At 39.6% G+C, this 19,507-nt stretch overlaps 2 protein-coding genes across 2 annotated transcripts in view; one reads left to right on the forward strand and one right to left on the reverse strand.

Moving 5' to 3' along the window:
- ap2s1 (adaptor related protein complex 2 subunit sigma 1) lies at nt 1-6,835 on the reverse strand. Its single transcript, XM_034097503.2, has 5 exons — nt 6,687-6,835; nt 5,698-5,847; nt 5,097-5,210; nt 2,066-2,125; nt 1-1,361 (listed from the first exon to the last, which is right to left on the reverse strand). The coding sequence occupies exons 1-5, from the start codon at nt 6,687-6,689 to the stop codon at nt 1,260-1,262; spliced, it is 429 nt and encodes a 142-aa protein (XP_033953394.1). The 5' UTR covers nt 6,690-6,835; the 3' UTR covers nt 1-1,259.
- Nucleotides 6,836-10,688: 3,853 nt separating this feature from the next.
- Nucleotides 10,689-19,507, forward strand: part of arhgap35a (Rho GTPase activating protein 35a) — a 61,552-nt gene continuing 52,733 nt past the window's right edge. The window contains exon 1 of the mRNA XM_034097378.2: nt 10,689-11,327. The gene's annotated coding sequence lies outside the window, so the exon portion shown is untranslated. The remainder of the gene's footprint in view (nt 11,328-19,507) is intronic.

Consider the following 19,507-nt stretch of genomic DNA (forward strand, 5'->3'; position numbering starts at 1 on the left):
TTGATCATCATGTATCACTTCATTTGTTTATTTTTTATATTTACATATAATGGGATGCATTGTGGGTAGTTAAGCCAGAGACAGAAATACAAACAAGCACACATCTTCCATCAACAAACTCACAGGGGACAAGGAAGCATTACATATTTCACAATTGCCTAATGATTTAAAAAAAAAAAAATACAAAAGTCCAACAACAGTAACATTTGTAACCACCTTCGTGACTGGATAAAGTAAAATCAGAGTATGACAAGACATTTCATAAACATTGAAGTCCAGCAAAGGGAAATGCATAAAAGCAGCTTTTGTTTTCTCAAAGTTCATGAAGCTTGGAGGAGTATGTTAAAAGCCAATCTGTTTTACGCAATGGCAAAGGAATTATTGATTTCACACAAGTAAATACTCCTCAGATCTAATGAGCAAGAACAACTCTTTCTGGAATGCATTTGTTATTTGTATAATATTCAACATACGCCAGATACACAGTACGTAAACACCACACAAAGCAAACTTCACAGTACTGCTTTAATGTAAAATACACGTTCTACGTCCAGGTCTTTATTTCCTTCCGATTGGGTTTTTAAGTGAGACCAACAAGCACCACGAGTAGCGTCAAATGATCGCGATGGTTTTCTATGCAGTGAAAATAATTACCACATCTGGAGCGCAGCTAACATAGGATACACTGCTGATCATTATGGGCCATGAGAGGAGGGCACAGGTTACCATAACACACCTTCACAATGACACTTGTCCTGAGTACACTCCATTCAATTATCAACTTCCTGTTGAGGCTCAATTGCTCTGAAGGGCTTTCTAGTTGTGGTTTGCTTGCACCATGATCCAGATAGATACATCTAATAGCACATCACTAACACAGTCTTTCTTTATAGTAATGGCTGTTTCAGGCCGAGGTGCTTGTTAGTTACAGTAGTGTCATTAAATGAAGTTCATGTTAATAAAGGGAGAGGAGGAAAAGGCAGTAAACAGAGGCAAAAGATGATTGTGAAATGCTAACATGTTGAAATGTAGAGCCTCTTAACACTGGGGGACTTCATTAGAAATGCAGAGTACTGCAACATATAGAACGCTGTCACACACAGGTTACTGGAACTTCCGAATGATAAATCCATATGTAATCAATATTGTGCATTTCTATTTCTAAAAACAGCTATCCTGAAGTTTTGAAAGAGTGAAGTCTGCTCCGTAGGGGCCGAACAAGGATTGGTGGGAAGGTAGGAAGAATGGTTTTCTGTATTTTACTCAAGCGACTGCAGCATGAGGAGCTGCTTGAGCACCTTGGTCTGACTGGTCTCCCTGATCTCTCCCGCCAGGAACATCTCGTCCACCACCGTGTAGACCTTAGAGTGACACAGGAAGTGCATTAGAGGGTGGACATGGTGATGAGGAGAGGATTCAGGCAACTAAAACAAAACAATAATACAGATGCAACATTTAGCATCGTTGGACCTGAAACCAAAGTGACATTATCTTCTTCCCTTCACATAGAAAGGTTTCCTGGAAACTCCTCATCACCTAACCTGTGGTTATCATTACTCAACTCCACCTTTGTGTCATCAAAACGACAATATAACTGCTGGATGACTAAATATAGAGAGATTATCAACGTGGCAGATATACTGGGATCAATCAGTCCTCGCCACACACCAGACAGAAGAGAGCGGCTGAGCTTGAGGAGCAGCAGTAAATCAGTGAATTAAAAAGTAGGTTTTTCCTATTTGTCTGCGTGTAACGTGTCCAATGGGGGCGATGCTTGGTTAAAGTTAAGCATGTTGTTTAGACAAATTGTGTGATTAGTAAAAACACTATTGCAGTTGGGAAGGAGTTCAGGGATGCTTGTTGCTTAGCATTTCCCTCGATGCAAAAATATATATCCATCCCTTATTAAAATGTGTAAGATGAATCTTTATGAATAACCGTTTCCATGGCAGTGTAATGAAAGTGACATTTTCTTATTTGCCGTTTGCACTTTCATTCTTCCAAAAGGCGTTTAATAAAATAATGCAATAATATCACAAATCATATAACCTTACTATGTCCTTACCTTGTAGAAGTTGAACACAAGGTCCAATTCACACACGTTGTGGAAATATTCATTCAGCACCTTACAGGAAATAAAAACATAAGACAAACATTTAATTTAATCAGCCAGGAAATAAAATACTGTGAGAGAAGACTTAAAGATGTATGGTAATAGTAGGACCTTAATGTAAGAAACTAGTGCAGACATAAAAAGACACAGCTGAGTCAGCAGCAGATACCACATCATGACAATTTCCACTTACTATCCCGAACAATTCAATGATAGTAGCGCTTGATTCATCACGTTACTTTCTACAAGATGTCATTTTGTGGAATAGAGTCATTTGCAAAGGCAGAACAAGTCACCCTTTCTTAAGAATACGCTTAGCTAACCTGCTGTGAGCCTATGTGCAGTTCATCTCTGTTTATCTAAACATTGGTAGTGACTGAAAATACATATATTAAAGCTTGTACAAGCGCCATTTAAGACCAGGGTGCATTTAAGAACAAACTCACACACATATCTTTAGTCAAACATTACATCAAATGACCTTCACAGTGCTGTGGATTGTAAACATTTTACTGTTTGTCTCGGGCCAAATTCAAACAGTACATCATACTGTTAGAGCATTTATCAAATGGAATTTCAATAGCAAAGTAAAAACGCTTTTTAATGTAATAGTTATACTGACAAGGTGATTGATTGAATACATCAAATGATACTGTAATTAGGTGACTGTGGAGTTCTATTTCAAAAACAGATTTGCACCATTTTTAAAATGTACACGATTATTCCACAGCAATAGTTTTGACACACCCAATTGCCCGACAAAGAGGATTATTTGAGATTATAGTCATTTCTGGAATAAAATGTTTGGGACATTTCTGTCTTAACCTAGTTCTCTGGATGGGGGAACCGATGTTATTCAGAAGGAACTCTAAAATCCTCTCAGGTCATCAGAGCTGTTAGAGAATCTTGGATTTATGGGGTTGGAAACATTCTGCTACAGCAACAAACCCAGCATGATGGCATCAGGTCTGACTCTAACATTCAGTGTATTGTGGTGAGTAACGACAGGCTGCCGTGACGTGAAGGACAAATGATGACAGATGCAATGATCAATACAAGAGATGTGTCCCCAGTGCAGGTCACTCAGCTTCTGAACGGAGCACTGGAAGTATATTTTTTCATCAAAAGCACATTGACAGGGGTCGTTGGCACTGATGTTCGTACTAATCCACACACAACATATTTAGCTTCATGATTCAGTTTACCAAGGAAACCACATAAAAATGTCCCGGATCAGAATATTGCCATGAGCTTTTATCACATGCCATCCAAAGTTATTTATGCTGTGACTAGCATTTAATTCAAGATAATACATGAATACGAATAGTTTTCTCCCAATATATCTGATGATAACTCGACTGATTTACTTCACTAAAACCTAATTTCACTCCCTATTCCAGTGGTTCTCAAACTTTTTCTGTCAGGCCCCCCCTTGGAGAAAAAAAAAAGTCGGGCCCCCCCAACACAAATAGTCAGGCTCAGTGGCGACGCCAGAGATTTGTTTTGGGGGTGCTGTGGGGTAGCTTGACGTTTCATAGAGGGTGCTCAAACATTTAGGGTTTCCCATTAATGCACCGGGCGCTACAGTGGAATGTTCTACTACTACTGGTGTGTGGACCTCACATAGGGGGGGGGGTCCGGGGGCAAGCTCCCCCGGGAAGATTTTTAAATATTGAAGTTAAATGCATCAATCTGGTGCACTTTGAAAGCAACATTCAGCGATCTATGGATACATCTCTCAACACCCATATGAAACAGAACTGTAAACAGATTTACTATTTCTTTATGGATATTTTACAAATCACTCCCCTTTTAAACTTTATTCTTTTTTTACTGTCATAGTATTTCATACCTGTTTTTAATTTATTCTCTTATTTTTTTATAACTATAATGATCATATAAATGTGTGCCTCGGAAATAACTGTTTGTGTTTGGTGACCAAAACGTTTGAGACCCACTGAGATAACACTGAGAGAGTCCTTTAGTTCACTGAGTGTCACAGTCTGACAGGAGAGGACTCTCCTCCACCTTGTTGTTGAAAAAACTCCTTATATCCGTTAGCGTAGCTAGCTAGCACCAGAAGCTAACAACAATGATCTCCGGTACCGGTGCGCTCTCTCTCTTGCTCGCGCACGCACACAAAATCGCTCGTTCCACACACACACAGAGCCGAGCTTTAATGAAACACAGAGACCCAGACGTAATAGTACTGTACTGTATCATATTATTTTCGAATCAATAATTTTTCAAAATATTATTTATTTTTTTAATAACCATTTTTCCCCCTTGTACTCTCTTTCTCCGTGTCATGCCCCCCACTTTGAGAACCACTGCCCTATTCAAAGGATGGAAGAATGAAATGTTTAAATAATTAACTGCTATAACAAGGACTCAGATGTTATTACTGAAGTACCTGAGTATTATTAAGTGTGTTGTTCTTAATTGAAAGGGCATTAGCTTCAACATTGTAAAAGCTATGTCAGTGTTTGTGCAGTTGCTTTCAGACTCAGGTAGTAATTGGTGATCGATTTGTTATTTTATGGCTGAAGGCTTATTTCCGACGTCACTAGACCTAGCATTATCTAACACTGGTGATCTAAGTCAATAATGACACACCCTGAACGTAGGAATTAAAAATAAATGTATTCCTTGAATTTGTAATAAAATATACTGTCACGCTAAATAGTTCAACGGTGACTCATCTGTTGGTCATGCAACAATCAAATAATCTGTATTCTGTTGAAGAAAAAGCTTTGTTTGTATCACAGTGATTAAGATGTAACGTTGCACTACATTTGACTGCAGTCCATGCTTTCCACTATTATGCAGGTTTTACATTTATGAGCTGCCAGACAAGAGTGCAGGGGAAATGTTCTGAAGGAAATCATTAACAGACATTCCTGTAAATAATCAGACCATGATAAGTAAATCATCGTAGTTCACTTACTAAGTCTATATATCATGCGTTGTGCGTGCCAGTTACCTCTACAAAGTTGTGGATTCCTTCGAGGTATGCCAGGTTGTTATCAGTCACGTCCACACAAATACAGAAGTACAGACCAGCGTAACGTCGGTAAATGATCTTGAAGTTCCTGAACTGTGAGAACAACACAGATAAAGCCAATTAACAACTTTGTCTCTCATATTATGGCAACAACAGCAGCTTTGCTGGGACTTAAGCTTCCCAGCTTTAAAAAAGGTAAAACACACCACAACTGAGGAACAAAATGCATAACAAAACCCATCCAGACAAGGATTTGATTTTTCTGTAGAATGCCACCAATTGTTTAAAAGTTGTTGTTATTTCGAATTGCTTTACAAAATGTTGAAAACATACTTATAATTTGTTGAAGTAGCTATTGGAAAAGGTTTATAATTTGGAACACACAGGAGTCACCAAATTATTTTACCGGGAAGTAGGCACAAAAGAGATGTTTACAACATTGTGCTTACAGTCAACATACTGTGACTCTTGATAGGATTTACAAAGAGTTCATGTTAAACTGAACAAAGTAACATATTGGGGCATGTCACATAAACATAAAACAATGCATGTATTAAAATTACACGGATTTATCCCATACCTCCACAAAGTTGGTGTGCTTGGCATCCCTGACCGTCACCACAGCATGCACTTCCTCGATCAACTTCTGTTTCTCATCATCATCAAATTGCATGTACCATTTGGCCAGTCGTGTTTTCCCTGCTCGGTTCTGGATGAGGATGAAGCGGATCTGTGTGATACAATTGAGAGAGAAAAAACAAAACACAAAATGACAAAATGAGATTAGAACAGAAAGAAACTACTGCAATATGTGTCCAAAGTCTACGCGATTTGAGACAATTGATAAATCATCACGCACACCAATTCATTATTTGTTTCAAACACATCACATGAATTACATATAAGTATGTGTAAGGGTAAAACAGGGAAACGTATAACATAATATTTTAAACATTATCGTTAGGAAATGTATCTTACAAAATTAGGAAAGAAGAATTGTAAAAGAGGTGCGATGAAGCAAGATCAATTTCCATATTTACAGTTAAGACTATAATTAATAAAGAGTGAACCCTCTTTGGCAAATTATTTGTGTTGTTGACACCAGCACATTCCGAGGTCTACTCGTCTAATTTTACTTTGTTGGCTATTGGCTGTCCCACAGTTTAACGATGGAAGATTGTTTTGCAATATCTATTTCTGAACGTCTATCAGTAAGTCTATGTCGTTTAAGTATCGTTAGTTAGATACATACCGGTACCGTTAGCCTTAGCTAAAGTGCAGCTAAACCACACCCATTTATTTTGACAGCTTGCTTGTGAAGGAGACAAAGTTAAAAATGTTTGGCAGAAGACATCCTTTAGCTAAGCAGTAGTCGATATCTGAGATTAAACAGTGTGACTTCAGATCTGTGGCCTTCAGCCTGCTGAGGTAAGCTAACTTACTAGCTAACGTTTTTTCCTGGCTGAATGAAGAGGTTATCTAGCAAACTCTCAAATGCTAGCAAGCTAGCAATCATACGATACTATTTTGGAAAGAAAACAGCGCAGCTTTCAATTGTGAGATACTTACCATTGTCGGTTCCTAAATATGGTCCCAGGAGGCGACAGAATAGCGCGTATCTAAACAATTACGATACGATTTTACATAAATACATCAGTAAATTATTCGACCGCTCTTCCAGCTATCTTCCCGAGCTAAACGGAAGTGCAAAAGGCAAAGTTGTGTTGCATGATGGGCGATGTAGTTTTTGTCGCAACATTTAAAGCCAATAGTTCGTTCCATGGAACTACAAGAACCAGCGTCCCTTTCACTTTGTCGCTTGTTGTGACGTACATCGGATCACATGACAAGAAAAGGGCCACTGCTGTTATTTTATGTAGCAGATAATAATAATAATAATAATAATAATAATAATAATAATAATAATACATTGCATTTCAAATGATGTCTAATCACACATTGATTATGGGATAATGATTAAAAACAACTCTTGAAACTAAAAGGTGTTCAATATCTAAACGTTTTTTCCGCTAATTACTTTTAGAATTGAAGACGTTATGTTTGATTTAAACAACTTTGCTATCTTCGCTTTTGACTAGCTGCTATCCATTGTTGCCTGATATTACATACTTGTACATTCACTGTGATTAGACTAATAACCCTTTGTGTGTCATAGTCTACTACACAACAGCGTTTCACTCACTACCATGGCCTACTATAAACGACAATTACAGTAGAGCAATTAGAGTCTAAAGCATGCTTACTGTAAAGCTGTTTAACTGTAGGCTACACAGGTCGTTTAAAAATACAATAAAATGTCTAAACAGGGATATTCCTTGAGTTTAAGTATTTTCACAGTGTTGTATTGCTACTTTTCACTTAAAACAATCGACACAACTGCCTACTGTCTGGTGTAAATGTGTTAACAAATATTGACTTGTTGTGTATGAATGCATACATCCCTTTAGTACATTGTTTACCCTCAACAATACACTTATGTACTGCCATTATATTGTTATCCATGTCACTGTGAACTGTGTCCTCACCCATATTCTACAATTAATTTATCGTTTATTATAAATTCATGTTAAGAATGCCTTTTACGATTTGTATGTGGAATTCACAAGCTTCAATCTCAGCAGAGGGAACAGTCAAATAAAAAACCTCCCTCACCAGCTGCAACATTGAAGTGATGAACACATTATTGGATCAATCATTTTAAATGAATTGGCCATTGTGTGGAATCATTACTTTTACCTTTTGTAATTATATTTGCATTACAATGCTTTCGTGTAGGACTGTTAGATAATGTCTACACTGTGGTAATATTTAGGAAAATATCAGAATATATGGTACACCACTTTAATAGAGGAATGTGAGGTTATTTCAAATGCAATTCAGTCAAACCATGTTTATCAATTGGACAACTTTGGGAAATGAGCTGTTTTTCCGTTTTGTGGTGTGTGTGCTTGCATGTTCCTGTTTCAGCTGCCAGAGGGGAGTAGACTTGGTTTTGAAGAGGTGGTGGGCAGGGTAACCTGAGTGGTATTGGAGGCCCTGCCCCGACATCAAGCCTAGTAAATGTGTATGCTACCACATTTATGACACACCTCAGAATAACTTTTAAAAACAATACAGAATGAAAAAAGTTGTTCTACCGGTTATATGTTCACCCTCTTGAGCTTACATCATTTGTGGCGGTTGTGTTCTGCAGAGTCAGGGCTCAGAGTTTTGTTTACTGGTCTGTTTGGGCAGCCTTTCACCGCAGAACATTGGCCAGACAGCTTGGACAGCTTGCCTCTCTGAACGTTTTGGGCGTTAAGGGAGTCAGAGGGGGATGGGGGGACTGTGATTGTCAGGGATTGCACAACTGTGAGTGAAGGAATGTGCTTGCCCTTGGGACCCAGAAATATTCCAGCACCAAATACAAAGACAGTTTTCCGGACAAATACATAAAATATAAGGACAAATCAACAAACCCATAAATGAAGAGTGTTTCTACAATATGTGTTGGTGTGTACAAGGTAATAACAGCACAACAAATGGTGTTTTAATTACATATGTCAAATTACCTTACATATCATAATTGAATAGCTACATTAGCAAAAGTGTTAAGATAGTGTCCAGCCCATGAACAACATTGGTAGGAGAGAGGGATGTTTCAAAGGAAACTTTGACCCCTACTAATCTTACTGTGTGTTACTGGAGTCATGTAAATATTGCTGAGAACACATTGACTAATGTGATTGGACAGAAGCATGTGTACTTTTTCAAATGGAGGGCAGTGCACCTTGAACCCTGCCTGACTGTGTATTTAATGGTGGGTCACATTTAAAGCGGTCAAAGCACTCATAGTGCCTTTCAATATCATTTTACATATTATGTTTTATTAATAGAACTTGCAAATAAGTTACTTATGTCTTGACTTTAATCAACAGCCCAGGAAGTTGAATGTTGCAAAATCTTGTACTTTGACTGTTAATAAGATGGCAAGACTCTAACATGTTATCTGTGTGTCATATTCAAAATCAACAAATTGTCTTTACAGAAGTATTTGTTTTCATACCCGGCAGAGTTAAGATAGCCAGACACTATTGCATGTTTGAGGAAGGAATATGTGGGAGATTTCCAAAGCAAAACACCAAGCATTTGTTTGAACTTTTAGGACAGGCAGTTTGTTTTGTAAAACATTGCAGACACTCCAAGTATGTCTTTCTAAGGAAAAAATAAATCTTCCATCGGAACTATTATGTCTTGGCTGAAATCATCAAAGGAAAGGGTTATCTACGTGAGTCCTTCGCCAAGAAGATGACTGGCTAATTAAGACTAACCTTCAAGATGATAGATTTGAAGTGAGGAATTCACACATTTTTACTTGTTAGCCACATGGCATTAAAATCTGTAAAAGGGTGACAGTAGGGACAATAGGTTCAGTCATGAGACAAGGGGCCAAGAGGCCAAATAGACTAAAATAAAGTAAATGAATTACATTTATTGTGACATGAAGACCTGTAGCTCAGAAATAATGTCGCAATACCATATTCTAAGAAGAAGAGTTTGATATCAATGATGTAGCAGCAAATAATATAAGTATATGTAGCCAATGTATTGTCTATCAATCTGACAAAGGTAAAGGCTATGATACAAAACAATCAACAAAGAGAAGACATGTTTAAGAAAAGTATAGCTTTCGGAAATGTAATGAAAGTATAGTGTAATATCATGAAAGTAGTCATGTTGAAGTACCTTAAAAACGTCTATTTACATGTTTGATAATTCTTTAAAGAAGCGTGTTTGTGTGTGGTATGTTATGTTGGAGCCATTATATTATAGGAGGGCATTATTGTTAATTCATGTGTCCCCTGATCATTGAGTGGCCATAAGGTAAAGAGAACAAGTAATATGCAGAGGTGGAAGAAGAAAGATAATCTGTTAGAAGTCAAATTCCTGCATTCAAAATTGTTGCAGAATTGGCGATTTCAGGCACCATATATTTTTCCATTATTATTTAAAAATGATTGGTGCATTCATGTGTTCATCAATGTAATGTTGCACTTTGTAAAGGTGGGATTTATTTGAATTTCTTGATACACTACTGGGTAGCTTAACCTATAATAATATAACATAATGTGTGTCGATTTATATTTGTTATTAATAACCTAAATCTGCAAAATAACTATTAGGTAAATATGTAAAATACATGTAGTGGAGTAAAATTACAAAGTAGCAAATGAATGAAATAACAAAAGAAAAGTAGCTACATTTTTTAATTAAAGTAGTTGAGTAATGTACTAAGTTACATTACACCACTGCTCATATGGTGTGCATAAAACATATTTATTCTTAATTTTTCTGATTATTTTGCACATGTTAAATTCCTATTTGTCCTTTATATTTAATCCATTCTAAGAATCCCACATCAAACATTGTGAGTCTGTGTTGTAATTGTGTCCATGAACCGCTGGGCGAGTCTCTCTCTCTCTCTCTCTCTCTCTCTCTCTCTCTCTCTCTCTCTCTCTCTCCTCTCTCTCTCTCTCTCTCTCTCTCTCTCTCTCTGTGTGCGTGTGTGAATAGGAGGGGAGATGCTGGATTCGGGAAAAGGTCCGCCATTATTGGGAAGCTGAAAAAAATAGACTTATACACACTCACACACATTTAGCCTGTAAGGGGCTAAACCTCCGAAAGGAAAATACAACGGTTTCGGACGAGCTGTTGTTCTCTGAAAAGCGGCGCTTTGAAAAAATGAAGGCAAAGCTCATCATCGCGTTTCATACGGACTCTTTATTTTTGACACAACAAAGGAAATAATAATTGGTCAAAACAACGTGGTGGTAGAAGCAAGAAGGAAAAAACACACCGAAACAGCGCTTTTACAACGCCTCCCCCTTTCCTCCTCGTTTCCAGCCGGGGTGAAAAGACTGGAGTTTGAACAGCATTTCTTTGCTTTTCCTGACGATAATTTAGTTGCTTTTTCTCCTCTTCAAAGACACACACAGATATGCATCTCGTTGTGAAAACTTCAAACTGATGGAAACGAGCACTTAATGTAGGAAGCAATGGACATATAGGCTGTTTATTTAAAACAACGGTCAATAATCGATGTCAGGGCTGTAGGGAAGTGTTTTTGTCTGGTTTTTTTAAGTCTTTCACCGGCTGTGAGTCGCAGAGAGAAAAGAAAGGAGTGGACGAGAGCTGGAGAGGAAAGCTATGGTATGTATGCTGCACACTATTCTCTCCTACCACTGCAAATAACACACGCGAATGGACCATTTCAAACAATGTTGAACATATATTTTTAAGGCGTTTACCCCCTGCCTTAATTGTAGCTCGTGTTACTTAGAAGTGCTGCGAAAAACAAGAAACTGGGAGTGAACCACAGTCCCCCTGAGGGCTGGTGGGATTTGAAGCCCTTAATAGTAATAATAATGATTATTCTAATGGGTGTGTTAAATATAAAACCTGTTATAATCTAAGCTAATGTTGCCCTTGTGCATGTATTAAAGGAAAGTGTGAACAGCAGAAGGGAGGTCATAAAATGGATCTTGTCCAAACATTAAAAATGTTTGTACAACACCTGGAATGCATTGGTCTTGTCAGGCCTGGTGAAACAGCCCATGTATTCCATGAGTATAATGAATTTCAATTGGTAGAGGAGAAATGGGATGTTTGGGTTGGACTAGCTGCCAAGCAACTGTTTGATGCATCATGTGGGCTTATTCATTAATATTCTGCTCATATCCTGGTTGACACTTAAGAGTTACATTCATTTTGAATCAGGTTTTGTGAAGTTTGAGGTTGTCTAATGCAGCTGCCTGTGCTTTTATTTGGCATTTTTAGTATAATGGTAGGTACAAACTGGTCCTAAATCAGATGTAGGTCATGGTATTACCTCTCAAACACACACCATGTTTGTCATTTGTGGTTATTTTCTCTCTTGTCAGATGTCCCACTAACTTTGCAAACATTAAAGCTGCATGTAGGGCTTCCTGGAGACACAGTTAAATAATGTGCTTATGCTCTGCTGGGAGGTAACTGCTCGGTTCCCGTTTAACTGGTGCCTATCTGGGACACATATTACTCAAATCTCCTTAGACAGGATATACAGTGTATGTGTAGCTGTTTTCCACCAACTAAATATCTCAGGTGAGGATATTTAACTTGACTATGAGAGTTCTTGATGTCTACCCCTCCATGCTGCAAGATAAGGTCCAAATAGATTGATAAAGGTAACCTGATGCAGACCACCAACACTACCATTTAATCTGTTATTGTGAAATAACGTGTCACCGGTATGTCACGCTTAATCTCACTGTTGCCCTGCCAGCCACTCCCTTTATTTCCTTCCACTAGACTTTAGTACTTTGATTTCAAAAGTGATCTACCTGCCTGTGGAATAATGATTTTAGTTTGATTTTTAAAGACTTTATAAAGTGAGATAAGTAGAGAAATGCCTGCAGGTTTGTGATGTGGCCTTTACACAGAGGTGTGCAGCAGCGCTGGGGCCTGCAGTGCTATGTCACTGCCAGATACTGGGACATTTTCAAAACAGGAACTGTTATTAGATAATGGATATATGGCGTTATCTTGTGGATTTTCGGTCCTTTCTGAGCAAATATGACTCATAACCCTGTAAAACAATAATAATGCACTTTCCTTTGAAAGGTTTTTGTTCGGTTTTTCTGGATTTTCCCTTTTAATGAGGGATTTTTAGAATGAACCGTTATGCCCTGCATAAGGGCACCTTGCCAGTGCTCTGGAGGTGAAATGTCACCTCTGCCAGTCTGTATTCCACACTTTCCTCTGGTTCCCAAACAAAGTCCCTTCAGGCTGACCTATTGCCACCCTCTGGCTGTTCTTTGACTGACTGCTTTTTGATGAGTTTCTCTCTCTTTGATCCTAATCAACCTTATTGGGAAGACCGTGTTATGCAGAAAGTAACCAGTAGCCACTTTACTTGGCAAACAGTCTCTTTGCTCTCAGGTAAATGCATTAGCAGCTGTCAGCACTTCTGTTCTCTACCTGATTGGGCCCTTTGCAGTGCAGTCACACCTCTCCAGAAAGCTACTTTCCCCCCTAATAGCTGTGCCATTTGCCCAGGCAGCAGGCTAGCTACCAACATGCCCACTCACCCCCGTCTGCCTGCCGATCGTGTCGTGAGTCCCTGTACTAGAACATGTTCCTGGGATTAGAGGAGGGCAGGCTTTGTTTGTCAGGATGTGGGCCAGAGATGCGGATACATCCTTTGATGAGGGCATTGGAAGTGAGATTCTGTCCCGTATTATGTGGGCAGAAAATCACAGGGTTTCGACATGCTTTGTAACAGAAACACTTTAGGAAAATCTACTCCTTTATATCAAGCCTAATTCTAATAGTCCTCACTTGACTTTTTCAACATCTGACCATTAACCAAAAGAGTATGGCAACCAGAAAGTAAAGAGGCCTTCATTGCTGTACATCTGTAATGCAAGCGGTGAGTTATTTTGATAAGTAAGGATGTGTTTCTGGCTTGTAATATCAGTCAATTTGAAAATGTTACCATAACCAAATTATTTCTATGTCAACCCAGGCTTTTATTTCCACAAAACTACTGTGCCGCTGAATGAAACAGTGGCCTCTGACTGGCTCATTTGCCAATTTCACATCTATCATACCTGTCAATGCAGGGTGAATCCACATGCGACGGACAGAACATTTCCCTGCTAATCTGTGAAGGTGCCATTCACTAAATGTCTTCTTTCTCTTGTTTTACAGGAGAGGTTTGCTTATGAGTCAGTGTAAGCCTGTGTTTGATGGAGAAAGAAGCTAATTATAGCGGGCAGCTTTGGAGTTTGGTTGAGCAGATTACAGTCACTCTCCTCTCAATGGCTGCCTTGTTCTAGTGGCCGATTATTAGGCAGAGAGAAGTGCATTCTGGGATGATTGTATCTGAATTTCCATTAGAAAGTGTGCCTGCCTGCCTAAGTTGAACTGAGGTTCTCTTCTCTCCCCATTGCTTCAGCTCCCATGCTCGTTGCAGATGGGTCAGCTTGATATAGAGGCCTCTGTACTGTCCCTATTCTGTTTTAGAGCCAGTTGAACTCCAAACCCTGATGGCGAATTATGTATGAGGGAACTGACCCCAAATCAACAATGGTGGTTGTGCCTGGCTTTCATTTGAGGTAAAATAATTATTCAAAACTAAAATCACTAGTATTGCTATACATAAGCCCTTTTACAACAAATGGCTCACCCAAGACATGTTTGAAAGTAATTTAATTCCAATGAATCAGTAATGAAGATTGCATTTGCTCTTTATGCCAAACCTACCCTGTTATGGTATTGCTTTTACAATACAAATGCATTATTAATGGATAATGTTAGTGGAAAGTAAGGGCTTTAGATATGATTAATGTTTTAAATGGTCGCCGTAAGGCTCTGTTGAGATACTTTGAACTAGTCTTCATATTTCTTCCCTAAGAAAAAAAAGGGCTGTTTGAAAGCATGGTGACCATGGAGATGAAGTACCAGGATGTAAGCCACAGAGGAATGGTGACCTCTGGACATGAGCGGCCCTGCTCTGCTTTTTCAGATACAATTACACAACAGAGGGACAAGGCTATGGTAATTTGGAAGAGCTGTGGAGAAGAAACACGAGGGGAGAAATAGGAACATCGAGAGAGTGACACAACAAAGTAGGTAGTCAGTTAGAGGAGAAAAACAGCTACAAGAATGAGGGAGTAAAGTAAAACGCAAGCTGCCAGTTTCTGCTTCAGGCCGTGTTCCTGGTATGTGCCCTTTCAGCTTTGTGCTCAAAGATCAACCAATCAATGACAGTCATAAGTAACCCTGCTGCTTGGCTATTGGCCACAGCTGAATTCCATGACTCGGCATGTCTGTAGATAAGATATTATGATTGAGTCACTGCCAATGAAATGAGCCCACTGCCCGGAGTTCAATATGTTGGACTTCTGCTGCTGTAATCAGTTGCAAAAAGTTTTCACCACCAACAGTGCCAACACAATTATAACCCTGAAGTTCTCCAAGTTATTTGGATGGTGCAAGGGACTAGTCTGAAAAGAAAAGCCTTTCATGCATAAATGCAGCCGTTACTATCTCAGGTTAAGGGTGTAATAGCCTCTGATTGTTTTCGAGTGAGTCAATGTCTGTACTTTGGATTTTGAAAGGCTGTACACACTGGAAACCTCTCACCCTCAGGAACAAAGAGAGACGGCCCTGAAATCCACCTACACAAGTATTAAAGGATGACTTTGGGCATGTGTTAGTCTGTGTGGACATGGGCACACTAATACAATTCCCACACTAACCCAACACTTTTTAATTTGTGTCTTATCCTGCTGTGATGACCTAGCCTCATGTCACTCGCAAGCCTCCAGGCTTCATTGCCTAAATTGGGCTGGAGTCAGAAGAAGTCCGTGTGTGTCATTGTTTGACTCCCTCTCTGAAGATTCTCCCTTTGTGGCGCCCCTGGGTTTCCTGTAGGAAGTCCACCTACATACAGTGTGTGTTTGGGGGGGGGGGCAGGAGAAGTGGATAGCGTGGAGGGGAGAACTGTGAGACAAAGATTCAGAGGAAAGCTACATCTGATGTGTGTACTCTCTGCACAAGCCTGCCGTCCTGAATGATGGCAGTTGCCGCAGGTGGCACTCCTTCTTCCCTTCGAGAGCAGTAGTTATGACTAACTCCATACAACTTGTTGGTTCAGTTGGAAGCCCAGCAGTAAAGCAATGATGGTGCAAAGCGCTCAATGCATGCCTATCCTTTGTCATCCTTTAAAAGTGAAGAGAGATATGTAGTGTGGGATTTAAGATATTGTGTTTTATGCAACATTTCTTTATGATTTCCTACTGTGAAAAATGTCAATAGGACCGCTTGGGCAGTCATTTTGTTTTATGCTAGGTTTATAGGCTTCGTCATTGGGTATCAAGAGTTGGATTAGTTACATTCTGAAAGCTCCTATAACGGTAACATCAGTGTGACCGAGATACTTTGTGGTTTGGGTGTTATCTAGGAAGACTGGCTGCACATGTAACAGTGTGCGAAAAAGTACACGTCCCACCGTCCGGGACGTGTTATTTACAATATCGGACAAGTAGATCTTTGAATTGACTTGTCCGCCGGACAAGTGACGTTTTTCGCCCTGATTTATTGACAAATTATTGATAAATTCAGTTTACAAAAGGCAGAACTCATTCGCAAATTGTACGTGTCCGCCATTGTTCGTTTAGAAATGTAGTTTCGGTTCTGCTTGTCGATTCCTAAGGAAATGCATCTCGCCGCTTTCTGTACAGTTAACGGGGCGGGCGGAGCGGAGCGGGAAGTGTAGCACAGTGGCAGGTTTGGGAAGCAAAACTCGGTTCCGAGTAGGAACAAATAACAATTGTCCGGTCCCGGGATTAATAAGAGTTGTGAGGCCAGGAAGCGAGGCCGAGCCCCGCGGACTGCAGCTCTCTCTATGCTCCGTATCAGCTGATCGCTGCACGGTGCAGCTCAGCGTCTCTCTCTCTCTCTACACACAGCAGATCCGCTGCCCGTTTAACAGCCGCATCTTTGTCAAACTTTCTTATGTTCTTTCTCTAACACGTAATGAAGGTTATTAAGCGTTTTAGCTCATGTGTTTGTAAAAGTAAATAAATGCGTGCAAGCGTCTTTGAGTTGTAGAAAAGCGCTAAGCCTATAGGCTATACATATAATGTATTATTATTATTATTAGGTTATGTATGTCCTATGTGTTGGACATGTGTGGTTGGACTCTGTCTCACAGGCAGGTTGCAGTGTAACATCAGAGGACACTGGGCCAATTGTACATTCTCAAACTGCACCACTTAGAACTAACTAAACAATGCAAAGATTATTTTTATATAATTGTATTCAATAACAATAAGAAATTCAACAGTATGAAGTGATTTGTAAATAGGAATACAGATTAGGACTTAATGTTTTCATAAATATATTTTTCTCCCAGTTTGTCATGGGACTTATTTTTACCCTCTCAAAGAACTGGAACTGAGAACCGAAAATAACCGGAATCGAAAAGCAGAACCGGAATCGTTAAAATCCAAACGATACCCAACCCTTTGTGTGATGCAGTACAATCTTACCGCTCACTTACGTTAGCGGTGTTGTAAAAACCGTGGGAAAATGTAAAATACGATGACGAAGAAGAAGATTCCAGTGGCCCCAATTTTTGTCCATTCTGGACAAGTGAAAAATGTATTCGGACAAGTAAATTGCCAAACTCACTTGTCCATGGACAAGTACTCTCTAAAAACTTTTTCTCACACTGATGTAAGCTGCTCCGGTCAGGTGTAATATTACAATTTAGATTAAAAAAACTAGCATCCTCACCTCAGCTCTCTTCCCTTTACTGTTTTGTAAACATTGTTACTCTAAGCAATAGGTTATGTGATTAATAACTACCCATATTTACTTTCTCATTTCACTTTAACACATTAGCCGTACTAAGATTAGGTGTCTAGTGTTAGATGGAGCATGAATGCCTTTTTAGTATTTGGCAGTTTACAAACAGTATTCAGTAGCACAGAGTGAAGTTGTGGTGATATTTTAAACAATAATCCCTTTAGTGCAAGTTGTCTCTATTGGTCTAGACTTGTGCTTTTTGTCAAAATATAACCTCTGAAATATGTGCATGTTAATGCTCATGGAAAGTATTGACATAGCAGGAACATGATGTTTAGTTTGTGTTATCTCGACCTTGGTATCTTATCTATCCAGATGTCTCCTACATTATGCTTCTGCTCAGTGTCTTGACAACTTTATTGGCAGTGTTTTCGTACACCTGCAGCACAGAAAAGAGAGAGGTGGAGAGTAGGATGAAAAGAGGTGTTCTACTTCTTATGTATCCTAATTCAAGTTGGCAGCTTTAATCACAGACTGATAAGCATTGGAGAACAAAAGAGAAGGACGGGAGAGGAGAGAGAGGGGAAATGGTGCCCGCAGACCCAGACAACAATAAGCCCCTGAAAGTACCTCACTTGACCCTGAGCTTTTCTTCCTATTCCCAAACTCCTCATGAGCTCCATCGATCGCTCTGGTCCCTTTTTCACATTGACCCTGAATATTTCCATTTTTTTTTTAATCTCCCCATGGCTTCCCCCATGGCTCATAAAAATCTGTCCTTGGAGCACAGTGCAAAGTTACTGTCAGCTGTGGTTAAGGACACAGGAAGGCCATCACCTTGTCACTAGATGTTTGTCTCAGATGCCACTTCAGGGGACTCTAGCCACCACTGTGTTGGCATTTGGCATCTTCCCAGTGAACATGTGCTGACACGGGCTCTCTTCTACACATATAAGGACACACACAACCCTTGTTTTTGACAAGGGACATTTTTCACAATGTTGTGATTAGGTATTCTTTACTTGAAGCTTGCCCCCATTTGAAAATAATTAGGTGGCTTTTATTGTTAAGTATTCATTGTTGATGCTTCTCAAATTTCAAAGTTTGAACCCAATGTTCTGAAAAAGTCTGTACACTACTCTAAACGCACACAGGCACACACAGTATAACCAACAGTGGCTGACCCCTCCTCACCCTCATAACATAACTGCCAGAGTGGATCTGGCAGTTATACTGCTGTGTGACAGTGAACATCATATCCTCTTTAAGGTGAGAAGATAAGGTGGCTGTTCATAGCCATTTGTTATCACAGGCAGCGAGCCCCCGACACCTCTACATCCCTTATCTGGCCCAGTCCCAGTTTTCTGGCCTTAGCTAGGGCTCATGCAAGCCCATGGCTGATGAATAAGCACTGCTCAGCCTGCAGATGTCTTGGCCTGCCGTTATCGATCGCAGCGCCACCGCCTGTCATCCAGCCACCACCACTTAGCTAATGATGTCCATACTATTGTCTCACGGCTGGGAAAATGGCCATAAAACAGCAAGCGGCGACGAACCGCTGCGTCGGGGGCGAAAGATTGATTTTACCGATAGAGGCACACCTAAAGCAACCTGAGCCAAATGTTACTGTGTTATATCTGAGGATGGTAGCACTGTCATTCTTTCTGTCTACCACCCTCCCTTTTCTTTCTTTTGTTGGCCGTCTTTATTGTGGTTCTGGTTGGTCCAAAAAAATACAGACAACGATTTCTGCCTGTTAGCCATTGTCTGCGTTGGCCTGGTTTCGACCTTGTTACTGTTGTGAAAAAACAACAATTTTTCGTGTTAAAAAATACTCTGAGTGATGAATCATCTTGAATGCTTACATTTACAGGCAATTAGAAAAAGGCTGCTATGAATGCTACAGAGATGTTTGAATACACTTCTATTTCCAATGTGCCATTTTAGAGGGTTGTAAATAGATTTAGCTATTGGGTTGGGTTGGGGGTGACATGGGTCATTTCTCTTCTCAGTGCCATAATTTCCCAGGATGC

The sequence above is a fragment of the Pseudochaenichthys georgianus genome, chromosome 13 (genome assembly GCF_902827115.2).
Source record: "Pseudochaenichthys georgianus chromosome 13, fPseGeo1.2, whole genome shotgun sequence".
NCBI lineage: Eukaryota > Metazoa > Chordata > Actinopteri > Perciformes > Channichthyidae > Pseudochaenichthys > Pseudochaenichthys georgianus.